General features: G+C 39.4%; 1 protein-coding gene across 1 annotated transcript in view; it reads left to right on the top strand.

Annotated features, from left to right (window-relative positions):
* LOC110195881 (potassium-transporting ATPase alpha chain 2-like) overlaps positions 1–9,770 on the top strand; it is a 38,481-nt gene extending 28,711 nt beyond the window's left edge. Inside the window, 10 exon segments of the mRNA XM_020968814.2 lie at positions 1,132–1,268; positions 3,084–3,234; positions 4,369–4,537; positions 4,616–4,770; positions 5,354–5,474; positions 5,646–5,791; positions 7,841–7,974; positions 8,502–8,603; positions 9,062–9,153; positions 9,279–9,770. Coding sequence (XP_020824473.1) covers positions 1,132–1,268; positions 3,084–3,234; positions 4,369–4,537; positions 4,616–4,770; positions 5,354–5,474; positions 5,646–5,791; positions 7,841–7,974; positions 8,502–8,603; positions 9,062–9,153; positions 9,279–9,307 — 1,236 coding nt within the window. The 3' untranslated portion in view covers positions 9,308–9,770.
* Positions 9,771–17,481: the final 7,711 nt, after the last annotated feature.

Raw genomic sequence — 17,481 nt, 5'->3', positions numbered from 1 at the left:
CCACAACTCTCTGAGAGTTGCTGAAAAGGTGCCAGTCTACAATGGTAGAGGGCATTTATTTCTTCATCAATGAAATTACTGGTTCAGCCTCAACCCCTATTTCTTTTTATGTTTATAATGTTAGGTTTTTATTGGTTATTGGAATATTAGTTTATTGGAATTCGGTAGAGAAGTTTCTTCTCAGTATAGTTACTGTTTAATCTAACACCTTAATACTTGATTCTATAGTAGAGACAGCAAAAGGAATGGTTGAATAGAGCACTTGTATGGTTTTCAAAGTTGTTACATATATTATCTTATTTCATCTCACATTTTCTCCATAAGCCATAAAAGGCAAGGGGGAGATAAATAAAAATTATTTTTTAAAATCAATGTTTATTTTCCATACTATGACATAGAACTCTTATTTCCAGCTCCTTCATTTACTAGCTACATGTAGACATCATTTTGGGCAAATCACTTAACCTCCCTGAGCTTCTGTTTCCACATCTTAAAAAAGAAGATAAAGTACTTTGCAAACCTTGAAGTACCATATAAATATAAACTATCATAATTGTGGTTATTGTTATTAATAGAAACAATGGCCTTTTTAGCTATAGCATAGTATATAACCAGTTTATATATATGTAAAGTAGTCATATCTTCTAGCATTTTCCTAATTGTATTTTTCTTTGTGAGCCTTTAAACTAGAATATGTAATTCCACATATATTATAGCATAATATATATAATGTATACATTTTATATGTATGTATGGGTATGCGTATATTATACATATACTTATATATTATGTATTTTATATAAATATATGAGGCTTTTCCACAAATCTTTTTTCTCAGAAGGACAGGAAGAAATTGCACCAAAGAGTAAAGCTTCCCTCCCATGAAGTAGGGAAAGAATCAAGGGATAATGGGGCAAGCAGATATATGGAAAATGTGCTGGTGCCCATTTTTACCAGGGGGAGGAAAAATACACAAAAAGTTACCCCAAAAAGCAATTCTGTCATCAACACTGATTATAACCTACCAGTATACCTACTAGCTCTTGCCTCAGTCAGGAGCAGTCAAGCTCACTTACAATCTCTGCTTTTGCTGTGCCTGCTTCTCATTGGTTGTATTTCTTCCCAATTCAGGTTATCATGGTGACAGGTGATCATCCAGTCACAGCCAAAGCTATTGCCAGAAGTGTGGGCATCATTTCAGCTAACAGTGAGACTGTGGACGACATAGCAAAACGTCTTAATATTCCTGTAGAGCAGGTTAACAAAAGGTAAGAGAAGTAGCCTGACTTTGAAGGTAGGCTTTGCCAGCTTTGTTTCTAAAGAGCTGCAGTGTTTGGGGCTCATCAGTCATTGGCCCATAGCCTTGTAGACTGCTGCTGTTGGATCATTTATTTATATACACAACTGCCATTCCTCTAAAGAGTTTAGGAAAGCCACCAAAAACATAGTATCCTTGATCCAATATTAGGTCTACATTAGAATTTAAAAGGTTAGGGCTGGAAGAGACCTTAGCGACAGATCATCTCATTTAGGGGTTCTTAACCTGAGGTCCAAGAATTTTTAAAAATATTTTTATAGCTAAATTTCAATATAGTTGGTTTCCTTTGGGACCCTATGTATTTTCTTATTCTGAGAAAAAAAAATCATAATGCCCTACTGCTGTGCCAAAGAAGTTAATGATGAAAAATGTTAAGAATCTCTTGTGTAATCCATACCACTATCACCCCATCTTATCAATGGGGAAACTGACCTAATGCCTAGACCGGGAGAAATGAACCCAAGTTCACGCAGGCAGGAATTAACAAAACTAGTATTCGAGCCCAGTTGCTCTTGCTCAGGCTCAGCAGCCCTTTTACTGTGACCATCCTGCCTGATGCCAAAAGGGAAGACCTGGGAAAACTAAAGCAGAGGGGAATTAAGTGAGATCCTTTTCATCCATTCCCATATGAATTTGTGGTGTATTTTATAATATTAAAAGTCTATCTGCTATTTGTCAAATATTTGTTAAATCAGAGTCTTCTGCTCCTCCCTCCAAAATAGAAATCTCTCTACATATTGGCCAAATTAAACTTCCTAAGATGCAGAATTGAGTCATATCAATGGATACTTCAAACTCTCCAGTGGCCTCTAGGTTAAAATACATATCTTCTCCTGGCATTTAAGGTCCTGCACAATCTGTCTCCCACTTCTCTTCCCTTCATGCATGCTACATTCCAGTCAGACTAGCCTGTCAGCTGCTCCTGAACTCATCTCTCTGCCTTTGTATAGGTTGTCTTCCATACCTAAAATGTCCTCCCTTCTCACCTGTGCCTCTTAAGATTCCTAACTTCACTCAAGATTCAGCTCAGGTGCCTCCTTGGGAATCCTTTTTTGGCCTCCCCAATCGTGTTCTCTCCCACCTCTGAAATGACTGTTTGTTCAGATATGGCTTTGTTGCCTCCCTAATAAAATGTAAACTATAAATATATACATATATTTATATTTATTTATGTATAAATAAAATGTAATGTCAGAATCGATTTTGCCTTTGTGTCCCCAGTGCCAAGCATACGCATGCAAAAGGCACTGAATAAACATTTATTTGTTGAATTGAATATAAAATAATACACATAAGGAAGAAACAAGCAAAGGAAATAGTTGTTATCAGCTGGGAGAAGCAGGGAAGGCTTCATTGAAAAGGCAAAATGTTGAGTTGGGTTTTAAAGGACAAACAGGAGTTCAATAGTCAGAGGATGATACTAAGGGAGGGCATTGCAGACACAGGGAACAGTCAGTCATTGCTTCTCACAACCAGCCCTTTTGGGGGTCCCCTCTGCAAGGGGCAGGATTTGGTAGTATTCATTCCAATTGCTCCAAAGTGAGTCCCCAGCTAGCCTCTGCTTCCCCACCTTGAATGGGGATGGCAAAGCCTTTTACTGAGCTAGGCATCTCTATTTTGCAATAGCTTTGGGAACATTAGTGAAGAAGTGAGGGGCTAGTCCCTTTCAGAGTGTTGTTACCTACTGGGCTCCTTTGATCAAGGAGGATCCCTCAGCATTACAGCTGTCCTTTTTCCTTACTGGGTTTTGCTTTGGCCCTTCTAGGGAGGCAAAGGCAGCTGTGGTCAGTGGAGTGGAGCTGAAGGAGATGAGCCCAGAGGAGCTGGATGAGCTCCTGACCTACCACACTGAAATTGTCTTTGCAAGAACATCTCCCCAGCAGAAGCTGATCATTGTGGAGGGCTGTCAGAGACAGGTGAGCCATTGGGGAGGTAGAGGTCAATATGTGCCTGGCATACAGTAGGTGCTTAATAAATGTTTATTGACTGATTGACTGACAGGTACCCAGGTGAGACATCTTTAGACTGTCATTGAGCCTAAGGGGGAGCTTTATGATAACAAAGTTCTTTTCCAAAACATGGCTGCAGTTCCTTCACAAAGCCAAGGAAAAGAAGTGGCTAGTTCTTTCAGGGAAATTCAATTCCACAAGCACTCATTAAGCATTTATTTTATTCTAGGCACTGAGCCAGGTATTGGAAATACAATGACAAAATAACCCTTAAGGAGCTTATATTCTGCTTACATTTGAGTATTTTCAACTAACAAATCATTTTCTCCCCCTCCCTTCACCCCCATAATGGGGGAAAAAAAGACAACGAGAAAAATAAAATCTTTATAAATATGTATCATCAAACAAAGCAGATTCCCTCACTGACCATGTCCAAAAAATGTCTCTTCTAGCCCTTGACTCCATCACCTCTCTGTCAGGAGGTAGTTAGCATGCTTCATCATCAGTCCACTGGAATAGTGGTTGATCATTGTGTTAAGGACATCTTCTAATGTTTGTTTTTACAATGTTATTGTACAAATCATTCAGATTCTGCTTTCTTCACTCTGCCTCAGCTCATAAACATCTTTCCAGAATTCTCTGAAATGTTCCCTTTCATTATTTCTAACAGCACAATACTATATATACCCTTACCTTCATATACCATGGCCTTGGTTAGAATGAAAAGATGGAGACCCATCTAATCATCATTCTTTAATTGTGACTTCTGCTGAGTGAATTAATTTAGCTGGACTTAGCTATGGAGACAACTGAAGACAGAATATGATCCTGTTGTCAGTATTTTGTCAGTTGGAGAGGCCTATCTCTGTCCTGTCATTCGTCTCCATTCATTTAAAAAGGTCTTCTTGGAGGACTTAATACTCTTGTTCTTTACATCACAAGGCAATATGACATTTTCCCAAAAAGGGACTCTAGTATAGCATGTAGTATTTCCTAACTTCCAGAGCAGATGGAGGCTATTATTTTTTATCAATACTGCAAACTTGGCTTAGTGCTTGAAGTTTCTGGAATAAAGTTTTGAATCGCATGTTCTTCTTCCAGGATGCTGTTGTTGCAGTGACAGGGGATGGTGTTAATGATTCTCCAGCCCTAAAGAAGGCCAATATTGGGATTGCTATGGGCTGTGCAGGCTCTGATGCAGCAAAAAATGCAGCAGACATGGTCTTACTAGATGACAACTTTGCCTCTGTAGTGACTGGCATAGAGGAGGGTAAGTAAAGTTCCTTCCAGTGTTCTTACAGAGGGTGAGTTGAGGGCTATTTCTCTGACTACACAATTCTTCTCATAGGTCGCCTAATCTTTGACAATCTGAAGAAAATCATTGCATTCACTCTGACCAAAAACATCGCAGAACTTATCCCTTTCCTTATCTTCATTATTGCTGGGGTTCCTCTGCCCATCGGTACCATGGCCATCTTATTCATCGACTTGGGCACTGATATTGTAAGTAGGTTTCTGGAATACCAGAAATAAAATAAATATAGCAACAGGTGCCATCAACTTTTAGGGCCATTTTTCCAATTTCTGTGTTTCGTTTCTTCTGAAGAGATTTATATAATTTATCAAGACATTGATCTAATAAGAGGTAGAGGTGATATTTAGACCAACTCAGGCTCTCTAAATCCACAACAGACAATTCATGAGTACAGAATAACCAAAGAATAACCAACATTGTTGAGGTCAAAGTATTCGAGTGGCTTTGGAAATTACAAATAAAGGTTAAGTGGATAACAAAAACCAAAACTTAGAGACAAAGGAAGCGAAATAACCCTTGCCAGCCTTTCTTCTCTACAGGTAGTAATATACTGGGTTGCTCACATATTGTGATGTGGTTAGATCTGTATTTTGTGAAACTAACAGCAAGTGGCTCTTGTTGCTTGAAGGCTTGAAAATGTTCTGGCCAGGCTGCTTCTAGAGCCTTCAGATTAATGTAATCTCTATTCTTGTTATCCGAATATTAACCAGCTGTGATCTGGATGCAGAGCCGGGGTAAATGACAGGATTTCATCATCTTTCCCCTCCATAGATTCCTTCCATTGCCTTAGCCTATGAGAAAGCTGAGAGTGACATCATGAGCCGGAAGCCACGCCACAAGAAGGATAGATTGGTGAATCATCAGCTGGCTTTGTACTCCTACCTCCAAATTGGTATGCTGAAATCTAACTGTTCTCACTTTGGTGTCAAAGGCCTTTCCTAAGGCTTTGTTTCCTGAATCATTCAGAAACTGCCCATGCTTTTTTTTTTTGGATGTGGGTGGGAGAGAATTGGAAAGAGACTATCCTGAACTCATCTGTTCCTTCATCTCCTTTGTCCTCTAGGAATCTTGCAATCTGTGGGAGGCTTCTTTGCCTACTTCACTGTCTATGCAGTCCAGGGATTCAAACCTGACAGGCTCCTTTACTTACGGCCATTATGGGAGAATGATAATCTGAACGACCTTGAAGACAGCTATGGACAAGAATGGGTAAGGAAGGTCAAAAGTGTTAGCCCCACTTCTTATCTATTCTCTGTTTATTGACCTGATTGATGCTGAAATGCCATGCTCTATACTGCCCTAAGATAACTATTTAACAGAATCAATGAGTAAAAGAAAACATCAACAAGAAGTCTGCACTGGTCAGTGTACCACATGCTTGGAATACAAATACGATGAATGAAAAAGCATTTATTAGAGATACACTAGAGTCTGTCTCTGCCCTTAAGGATCTTACATTCTTTTTTTTCACATTTTTTGTTTATATTTATTTGGTATTTTATTTTTCTCCAGTTACACGTAAAAACAATTTTTAACATTCATTTTTAAAACTTTGAGCTCCAAATTCTCTCCCTTACTCCTTCCCCACCCCACTCCCATTGAGAAGGCAAGCAATTTGATGTAAGTAATATATTTGTAGTCATGCAAAACATTTCCATAGGGGCAACTAGGCGGCACAGTGGATAGAGCTCCATCTTGGAGTTAGGAGGACCTGAGTTCAAATTTGACCTCAGACACTTGGCACTTACTAACTGTGTAACCCTGGGCAAGTCACTTAACCCCAATTGCCTCACCAAAAAGCAAAAAATAAAAAATTTCCTTAACAGTCATGTTGTGAAACAAAACATACAAAAAAAAAAAAACCAAGAAAAAAAGTGCGCTTCAATCTTTATTCAGACACCATCAATTGGGGATGGATAGCATTTTTCATCATAAGGATCTTACATTCTAATGGTGGGAGACAGTACTCTAAGAAACTGATGATTCCTAGAAGTACATTTTGGTTCCTTCCTTCTGGGTGTAAGGCTATAGGAGTAAATGACACATATATCCAGGAACAATGGTAGAGCTGATCTGATCATGATTCTAGATAAAGGCAGCTTGCAGGGAGGAGAAAATGGTACAGTCATGGAAGCAAGTCTTGGAGATGGCTACCTCCAAGGCATGGTCTCTAATGATGAATATGTTTCTGACTTCTCAGTTCTGAGATGGTGAACAACTGGAGAAGGCCAAATGACCAGGGTGCTGGTTTTCTCCGTTTAACTGTTTTTCTTTACAAAGGTGGGATAAGGGAACAGGACACAGTTACTGGGAAGTGACTTAAATTAATACAAAATGAAGAGAACAGAATGAAACCATCCACATTACCCTGAGCTGTGTGAATGAAGACTACATTAAATAGCACCAGATCTCAGGTTAAATACAGTGAACAATGTTGGTTACTTCCTCATTAACTATTTTTGGAGTTCAGGTGGTCCAGTGGTTAGAGCTCTGGGGCTAGGAGTTAGGAAGACCTGAAATACTTGCTAGCTAGGTTACCATGGACAAATTACTTTATTTCTGTGAACCCTTTATTCATAAAATGAAAATAATAATAGGGCCTACTTGACAGAATTGTTGTGAGGACCATGACAATTAAAATGCTAGATAAGTGCTAGTTGTTACCCTTTGCTTGTTTTTTGTTGGTTTGTTTGTTTTTGCTTTTTTGGTGAGGCAATTGGGGTTAAGTGACTTGCCCAGGGGTCACACAGCTAGTAAGTATCAAGTGTCTGAGGATGGATTTTGAGCTCAGGTCCTCCTGACTTCAAGGCAGGAGCTCTATCTACTGAGCCACCTAGGTGCACCCTAGTTGTTACTGTTAAAATGAATATATATATGTACATGTATTTCTGTCTCTTATTTAAATAATTTGTTAAAAAAAATTCTTTTTAAACCACAGCAATGAGATGAGAGTCTCATGGAGGGAATCTTTGATTTTGAATGGGATCTGACCTTTGGGTGTGTAATTTCTCACAAGAAAGAGACACAGTCTAACCTTTATCAGGACTTGTCCTTGCCTTTATTAATAGTTTGCTAAAACTGACTGACATGCATCAGCTTGGCAACAGACACAAAAGAACAACTAGGCTGGAAAGTATAACATGTGAGGATAAATAGAATAAATTACACCACCCCTCTTTCCTACTCAACTGTTACCTTTTCTGGAAAACTAGATAACCATTCGTTTCCACATCTGACCCTCTTCCTGATCATTTGCAGACAAAATATCAGCGGAAGTACTTGGAATGCACTGGATACACTGCTTACTTTGTTGCAGTCATGGTCCAACAAATTGCAGATGTGATCATCAGAAAAACTCGGATAAACTCAATTTTCCAGCAAGGTCTCTTCAGGTAACAACTATACTTCTTATAGGCTCATCCTGCAAAGAGGGTGGAATTCTGTTGACTCCTCAAAGCACTTGTTGACTCCTCAAAAGGGACTAATGTTAGGACACAATTGTAAAAGATCTGTTCGATATAACTTTGGGTCATATTAGCCTGATGGGCTTTACTCAATAAGCATGTATTTAGTGGCTTACTGTGTGCTGTCACTGCTAAGCACTGGGCTACCAAAAAAAGACAAATACGTTTCTACTCTCCAGGGACTCATAATCTAATGGAGGGGAGATAGTGTGCGAACAATTAGCTATACCAATGTGGTAGCAGAGTCAGAGAAAAGAAGGACAAGAGATGTCACAATCAACAAGCCTTGGCAGCAGATTGGATAAGGAGGGAGGGAATCCAGGATGACTTGTAGTTTGAGAACCTGAGGAGCTAGGAATTTGGTGATCAAATTCTCTACAATAATAGGAAAGCTATGAAGAGGGGAGGAATAACCAAGTGCATTCAAAATCTCTTCATGTTTATATTTCACACAGAAATAAAGTCATCTGGGTAGGGATTGCATCTCAAATTATCATAGCAATGATCCTTTCCTGTGGATTTGGAAGTATCCCAATCCTGAATTTCACCACGCTTTGGTGAGTTATCTGCCCTACTGTGGGAAGAGAAAGCACTGGCTTCCATTCTGAGGAGAATCTTTAAGTTAGGGGACCAAGGGGGTAGTATGAGGACGTCTGGATCAGAAATGAGGTAGTAAGGATTGGAGACAAAATATTCCCTTCTGGAAAAATGCTTACATCTGGTTAAGGAATTGAGATAAATGGTAACAGATTCAAATCTACATTCCCTTTGGAAAGTTTTAAAGGAAAAGCACACTTTATGCCCTCATATTTGAGTATTCCTTGCTTTGTAGTGTGCCTTCAAGGAAAAGAACTGTCTTTGGTCAGTTTAGAAAAAGCCTTCTCTGCTTTTTACCTACGTGAATTTGTTGAAGTTGCCAAGAAGGCAGTAAAGTCAATGGCCCTACCACCTGAGAAGCTGGTTCTTGTCTTCTGATACGCTTTGACTCTTGCATTTGGCTCCATTTCATTTCCAGGGTTCAGTACTGGTTTGTGGCGGTACCATATGCCATTGTCATCTGGCTATATGATGAGTTCCGAAAACTCTTGATTAGGCGTTATCCAGGAAGTAAGTAACATCAAAGAAGGAGGATTGGGGGCCAGATCTGGGAGACCCTGCTAAGGTTTATTGATCATTTGCCTTTTTACATCTCGTTCAGGCTCCATATTTTTATTGACTCTCTCCCCCTACAGGCTGGTGGGATAAGAACATGTATTATTGAAATTGCTATCGGTTCCTAAGACTCTTCTTAATTTCTCCCTGATGATGTTCAGCGTTCTCCAGTCACCTCTGCTGGCAAGTCTCCTGTGCAATATGGGCATCATTAAAAATCACACTAAAAAAAGTCTGTACACTAAAAGAAATCTGTATGAAGAATCTCAGTTAATGTACTGTAAAAATGAGATTTGGCTTTTTGTATAGGCTATTTTTTTCCTGCACCTTGTCCTCTCCTCTTATTTGTTTAAAATGCATAAACTTTAAATGAGGCAGAGAAGAAAAAGAACACATTGAATTTGTACATAAGTTTTCACAATGTGTAATATAATTGTAAAAAGGCACTTGCATTGAGTTTGAAACTGTTGAATTATATGAACACAACCTGGACATGTTCATGTGTGGCACAAACTTTAGTGGACAGGCCTAGAGAGGCCACATTTTAAAGTAAAGTGAATTTTATAAAATAAGGTTGTTACTGTGTTGTTCTTAGACTTCCTGAGAAGGTGCTTTATTTCAACTAGGAAGGTATTTGAAAGCTACTAATTAAATTTCTTTGTGCTCTAGGAGTAATGGAAGGAATAAGATATCAATAAATTGTGTTCAGATAACTCATCATTTCATTCTCTCCCTCCTCCCGGTCCCCCTCCCCTCAACCACTACTTAAACAGTATGTGGTGGGAGTGGGGCTGCAGAGACCAGAAATGCTGGATAGGCTGACCTACTATTAGTTGAAATGGAAAGACATGATTGAGATAAAAAATACAATCAGAACAGTCCAACTGCCTCCAAATTGGATCAGAAAATTCTAAGAATGGAATTTTTAGGACTGTATTCTAGGGATGAGAAATAAACTAGGTAAAGGATTTCCTACACCCCTCCTGTGATTTCCAGTGATTGCATAATGAATCTAACCCAAATATAATACAACTTAAGAAGAACTTCTGGTTTAAATTTTTACATAAAATGACCTGCCCTGCTAGCTTTCTCCCATTATCATTTGGACAATTTTGCAGTTTTGGGGATTGATTACTCAGGGAATCTGGGTCAGAGAATTTGTGATAGAACAGTATGACATAGTTACAGTACAATCCTGAGGTTTAGGTATAAAATAATACAGAAATGCTTAGATTATGCAGACTAATCCAGCATTAGCCCTACAGCTCATTCATTTGAATAAAAAGGAGAGCTGATGATTGTCCAATGAAGTGATTTGGCCTAGAAAGTGCCAGTAGGCTGGTGTTGTAGTAGCCCTACTACAAGGAAATAACTGAAAATGCTGTAGGCATCAAACTGGTACAGTACATAAGAGTTCAGGGCCTGGAGTCAGGAAGACTCATCACAAATCAAAAAGACAATTCTATTGCAGTTTCTTATACTCAGAATGTGGCACAGTTGATGGAAATGTATGTCAATTACAATTTGGGCAGTAGTATTTATGCTTTACATGAAGCGAAGAGGAAAAAAAGATGTCTACTCATAGTACAGCTGGGGCTACAAGGGAAAAAACCATGCATGCTTGTTAAGGAGAAAATAAGTAGAAAAGGGATGTGTCCTTAATGTAGCTAGTTTCACTAAAACAAAGGAAATAAATTCATCAGGCTACAAAAGGCAGAGGTGCATTCCAGAGACGTTGAAGTTGAATTCACTTTCAAAACCGTCAGTTTGCACCTATGATACGAAATCCCTGAAGCAACTTGGATAATGCAGGTAATGAAATGTGCAGTCCTGAGGAAGCTAGAGGAACTTCAAGGAATATCTTTTGAATTTGAACCTTGAAATAACTTTTTCTAAATTCCAGAGGTGCCAATTAAATTCCATTTGAACCATAATAAAAACATTCACTATTTTAAAATATTTTTCCAATTACATGTAAAAACATTTTAATACTCATTTAAAAAAATTGAGTTCCAAATTTTCTCCCTCACCACCCCCTCCATAAGATGGTAAGCAATTTGATATAGGTTACCATGAAAAAATAATATGTTCTGATCTGCATTCAGACTCCATCAATTCTTTCTCTGCATGTGGATAGCATTTTCCATCATGAGTCCTTTGAAGGAGTTGTCATGGATCATTGTATTGATGAGAAGAGCTAAGTCATCCACAGCTGATCATTGCACAATATTTCTATTCCCTCCACTTACATAAACCTTTCCAGGTTTTTCTGAGAGCATTCTGCTCTTCATTTCTTGTAGCACAATAGTATTCCATTCCATTCATATATACCACAACTTGTTCAGCAGTTCCCCAACTGAGGGGCATCCCATCAATTTCCAACTCCTTGCCACCACAGAAAGAGTTGCTACAAATATTTTTGTATTTGTGGGTTCTTACCCCTTTTTTAAAATCTCTGTGCAGCACAGATTTAGTAGCGGCATACTGGATCAAAGGGTATGCACAATAACCATCTATTCTAAACTGTTCTTAAATTGCAACAGTGCTCTTACCTATTAGGCAATGTAATTCATTAGAAAGAGCCCAAGGCTGAGAATTAGGAATTAGGAAACCCACACAGCTGCTGTTCCATGTGCCAGGGATGTTTGACTCAAAGATCACTGCAGATGGCAACTCCAGCCACGAAATGGAAAGACTTGCTCCTTGGAAGGAAAGCTAGGGCAAATCTGGACAACATACTAAAAAGCAAAGACATCATCTTGCCCACAAAGGTCCATATAGTCAAAGCTATCAGTTTTCCAGTAGTAATGTATGGCTGTGAGAGTTGGACTATAAGGAAAGCAAAGTACACTGCAGATTTAATGTTTTTGAATTCTGGTGCTGAAGAAGACTTTTGAGAGTCCCTTGGACTACAAGGAGGTCAAATCAGTCAATATTTAAAGAAATTCAGATTATTTACCAGAAGGTCAAATGCTGACACCGAAGCTTTAATACTTATATTTAACCACGTAACGAGAAGACAGGATTCATTGGAAAAGACTGAGGCTAGAAAGATTGAAGGCAAAAGGAAAAGGGGACAGCAAAGGGTGAGATGGATAGATACTGTCATGGAAACAAGAACATGAGCTTGGACAGATTTTCAGAGAAAGTAGAAGATTGAAGAGACTGGCATGCCATGGTCCATGGGGTCACAGAGAGTCAGACATAACTGAATCACTGAACAAGAAGAAACTTGGGATCTTAGGTAAATCAATTAGCCACTCTGAACTTCAGTTTCTTTCTTTATAAAATTGGGGGTAGGAGTAGGGGAGGATTGAAGAGATGATCTCCAAGGCCCTTTCACAGGTATGACATTTGATAACTATTTTAATTCAACAAATGGCAAGTGCCTAATAAATTCAAAGAATTGTCAAGTTGCTTTTAGTCATGTCTGACTCCCTGTGACCCCATTTTGGATTTTCTTGGCAAAGATATTGGAGTGGTTTGCCATCATTTCCAACTCATTTTACAGATGAGGAAACTGAATAAGAGTTTGATGCTGTATTTGAATTCAGAAAGATGAGTCTTCCTGACTCCAGGCCCAGCACTCTATGCCACCTAGCCACCCCACAAAGTTCTAGGTACTAAAATGACATAGTCTCTACCATCTAGTAAGGCTTGTACAAAAATAACTGCAATACATGCTGTAATGAAGTGAAATGATTAAGATAGAAGCAAACTATAAGGACAGATTAGAAAAAGAATGAACTTTTCTATTGGATATGTAGAGAGAAGGGAAGATCAGGGGACTGAGAAATTATGATGATGTTAATCATAGCTACTGTTTGTTATTCTAAAATACTTGCTCTTAACTTATGGGTTTGATGTGAGGAGAAAATAAACAGGAAACTTCCTTCAAAAGTTAAAAACACTACAAAATGTACATTATGCTTGTTGCTTTCCTCTGCTTTCCAATTTCCTTTCAGGTCCTCCCATTGCCCCAGTTTGATTCTTGGTGCCTGATATGAACCACCACCATGTTGCCACATCAATTTTTAGGAAATGATTTTTAGCGTTTATTACAGGGATTCTGACAATTTTTGGTCTTCATTAACACCTGAAAAATCTGTCTTCAGAAGGAGCTCCCTCTTACCCCTGACTAATCTATACTCCCAGCTCTCCATGAATCATACACACTTTCCAGTAGCTGAAATCGACTAAAGACAAAAGGTTTTCACAAAGGAAAACTGCTAAACACTTGTTTAAAAAAATCTATCAATAGAATTGTTCTAACAAACTGCACTCAAATTAGTAGACCACTGAAGTCAAATCTCCAGCAGAAGATGGGAATAAAAACATTGTCTTCAAAATGGATGCTCCAGCCCCTCCCAAGCACAATTCTAGTTTGGCTCTTAAAAAGTCATCCATCAGGGCAGCTAGGTGACACAGTGGATAGAGCACCAGCCTTGGAGTCAGGAGGACCTGAGTTCAAATCTGGCCTCAGATAACTTACTAGCTATGTGACCCTGGGCAAGTCAATCCCACTGCCTCCAAAAAAACAAAGTCATTCATCCATGTTTATATAATACAACCTCTTAGACATTAACCTCTTCAGAAACAAAGAATGTCAAATAACATCTAAGAAGTATGGTCCATACCCACCCACCATTTAAAGAAGCAGAGGAGATATAAAGATAGAAATAGAATCCCAGAGGGTTGGGAAGAGCCCATGAGCTTCTGGTGTGGGGCACAGTGGGATTGAATAGAGCGCTTGATCTGGAGTCACAAAGACCTGGATTTGAATTGCACACTCCTCTCCCCACCCCCTTACATTTACTAGCTGTATGACAAATCCACTTAACTTCTTTGCCTCAGTTTCCTCATCTTATAATGGGGCTAATCATACTTTAAATGCCTAATTCTTGTTATACATTAATCCCCTTATGTACTGTGCAGACCAGCTACTCTGGTCTTCATGCTGTTTGTTCTTCATATATGTCACTCCACCTTTGGGTTTTCCTTCCTTATCTTCTCATTTTACTAATGCCACTAGCTGCTAGTGCCTCCCAACCCTGCCCCCTCCAAATTAATTTGTGTTTCTTTTGCATATACTTACTACGTGTACAAGTCTCCCTCAATAGAACGTAAAAAGTCTTTTGAGAACAAGGACTGTTTTTATCTTTGTATCTGAGCAGGAAGAAGAGTAGTATGTTATAAGGCTGTAAAGGTAACTTGTCACCAGATCACATCCTTTATAAAGGCCAAACAAAGTGACTTGTAATATTTTATCTTAGAGGTAATAGGGAGCTGCTGGAGTTTATTGAGAAGGAAGGTGACCTAGTCACACCTGTGCTTTAGGGAAATCACTCTGGCAACTGTGTCAAGAATGGAGTCAGAAGAGACTTGAGGCAGAGAGGTCAATGGGGAGGCTATTACAATAATTTAGGTAAGAGTTGATAATGGACTGAACTAGAGCAATGGTTGTGTGAATGAAGAGAAAGGGATAGATGTGGGAGATGTGGAAGTAGAAATGCAATTTAGCAACAGATTGAATATGTAGGATGAGTAAGTGTGAAGAGTTGAGGATGACACCATGTTTGGGAACCTGGGAGACTAGAAGGATGGGAATGATCTTAACAGAAATAAGGAGATTCATAAGAGGGATGAATTGTATTTCACGTATGTTAGTCTTGTTTCCTTAACTAGTTTGAGAGACTTAGTGTGAACTGACTTTAGTCCTCATACACAATGGTTAGGATTTCTCTAACTTCCCGTATGGCAGGGCCTAGTGCCTGGGGATGAGTTGGTTATGCTTCTAAGAGGTCCTTCAGTAGTAAACTGGCCTAGGTTGAATCAGTGACCAGGTCCAGTGACCAGTGACATCTTGCCTCCAAAATCAGTAGAGAGAATTTCTATTATACAAGTTCCTCCTGCTGTACAGTGGGAATTTATGGGAAGCAGAAGACTTGTAGGCTCCTGGAGCCCCAGAAAATGGTGAGTACTAAAAACAGAGGCAGGCAAGTGGCTTAGAAGATGGAGCACCAGACTGGGCATATGGAGGGCTGAATTCTATTCTTAGTTCTGCTCCTGTCTCTGGGTAACTTGAATCAAGTCATTCACCCTCCCCGAGCCTCAGTTTCCCCATATATAAAGCAAACACAATTCCTGGTCCCATATCTCTGTCCTGTCCACAGAATAAATTAGATGAAGAAGACTCCTTATTCCTCTAATTTGGAACCAAAGAGCAAGTTGGGGGCAGGCAGGTAGGTGATGAATAAGAGATACTTCCTTTGTGCACGTAATAATTTATGGCTACACTGTACTAGGAAAATGGCCAAACTAGGACAGTCTCTGAGGATTACCAGAGGTTTCACTGAAAGGGAGGAAGTGGAAACCTATAGTTGTAAATGACCCAAAACACCTCAGCTGTCCTCAAAGTCATAAAAATGGCAGCTAAGGCTCTGCCATTTTGACAGAGCCGTGCCAAAGCTGTCGCTGGTATGGTTGCTTTATAGGGCAAGGTAGGTGAGAAGAAATGGATTTAAGTTGAGACCTTGGTTGGGGGTCTTATAAAATTAATACAAAAAAGCAGAACCAAGAAAACAATATACACAATGACTATGATAATGTACATTAAAACAGCACTAAAAGACAGTAGGACTCAAATTAATCTCCATCCCAGAAAGTAAATGGTAAAAGATATCAATCTCCTGTCAGTTAGTAGAGGGTTGGTGGACTATGGAAGCAGTGTCGAATATATCATCAGACAAGATCATTTTTTCCATCAGTTTTGTTTTGCTTGACTTTTTCTTTGTTATAAGGAAGAGTTCTCTGAAGTGAACTCAATTGCAAAGAGGGCCTGGGAGAGTGGAAGGGGAAGAAGCATTTATTAAATCTTCCTCTTTGCAAAGGAAATCAATCAGTTAATCAACAAGTGTTCATTAAGCAATTACTCTGTGCCAGGCACTATGCCAGACACCAGGGATACAAGGACCATGTATGAAACAATTCCTAATTACAAGGAATTTACATTCTAATAATGTATGTAGAGAATTTTGCTAAACATAAAGCACTATATAAATGTGAATAATAATTATTATTATCTTAATTATTAATATCACCAGCATTGACCAGTCTAGATAACACCACAGGCTCAGCACCTTTAAGCAACCCTAAATTAACAAACATGAATTCAGACTGGCTTGCCAGATGTCATTTCCCAGAGCTATCATTCTAATCATTCTAATTATGCATTTGCTGTTGTTGTTGTTGTTCAGTCGTTCCAGTCATGTCTGACTCTTTGTGACCCCATCTGGGGTTTTCTTGGCAAAGATACCGGAGTGGTTTGCCATTTCCTTCTCCAGCTCATTTTGCAGATGAGTCTTCCTGACTCCAGGCCTATCACTCTATCCACTGCGCTATCTAGCGGTCTAATTATGTATTACCAGTGTATAATATGCACTGCTCCCATTACTGACACCTAGATCAGTGGAGGTGGATAAAGGGCTTATATAGCACAAGGGATGTGGTCAGTATTGAATGTAACAGGCCAAGATTCCAGTAGTGTGCATGAGGGTTCTGTATGACTATCAATTAATCAAGAGCATTTATTAATCATTTACAATGTTTCAGGCATGTTCTAAGTCCTAGGGATAAAGGATAAAAACAGTCCCGATCAAGGAAACCACATTCTAATGGAGAAGACAGCATGTTTATGAGTCAGTGCATTTGAGAGCACTGGCTTAAGTGGTGTTAGGGACTGCTGGACTGACACAGGATAGTAGGTAGAAAATTGCCTTGGAGTTGGGCAGACCTGGGTTAAAGTTCTGCCTCTGACACATATTTCCAGGCAGCTCTAGGAGATTACAAGTAACAGCCGAATAGCTGGTCCTTATTGATATAACCATAGATTCAGAACAAAAAAACAGTTGTGAAAGTGGGTGAAAATTGGAGGCTTATGGGGGACATGAATAGAGTCCTGCCATACCTACTCTATCTACTCAAGCATGACTCTAGAAGCAAAACTTATTCGTGGTATGAATCCTTCGTTGGCCACGAGCCCCTCCACGGGTTTGCTCATGTGTTCCTGGACCCAGGCCAGAACAATGGACTACCTGAAAGCATTCTCACCACGTTGATGTGGGCCTGGCACATCCCCCTTACAGCCCTCCTCCCCACATCAACTGGCCAGACATGGAATCCTTAAGTATCAGCCGCTGAACTTAGCTCTTGAGTGGGCAACAATTATAGGTATGTACCCTTGAAGAAGAGGGTCAAGCAGACCACAGCCACAGGGTTTTTTGA

The sequence above is a fragment of the Phascolarctos cinereus genome, unplaced genomic scaffold (assembly GCF_003287225.1).
Source record: "Phascolarctos cinereus isolate Bilbo 61053 unplaced genomic scaffold, phaCin_HiC Scaffold_726;HRSCAF=1367, whole genome shotgun sequence".
In the NCBI taxonomy this organism is placed as follows: domain Eukaryota; kingdom Metazoa; phylum Chordata; class Mammalia; order Diprotodontia; family Phascolarctidae; genus Phascolarctos; species Phascolarctos cinereus.
The sequence above is the reverse complement of the archived record's forward strand: the minus strand, read 5'-3'. Positions and strand labels throughout refer to the sequence as shown.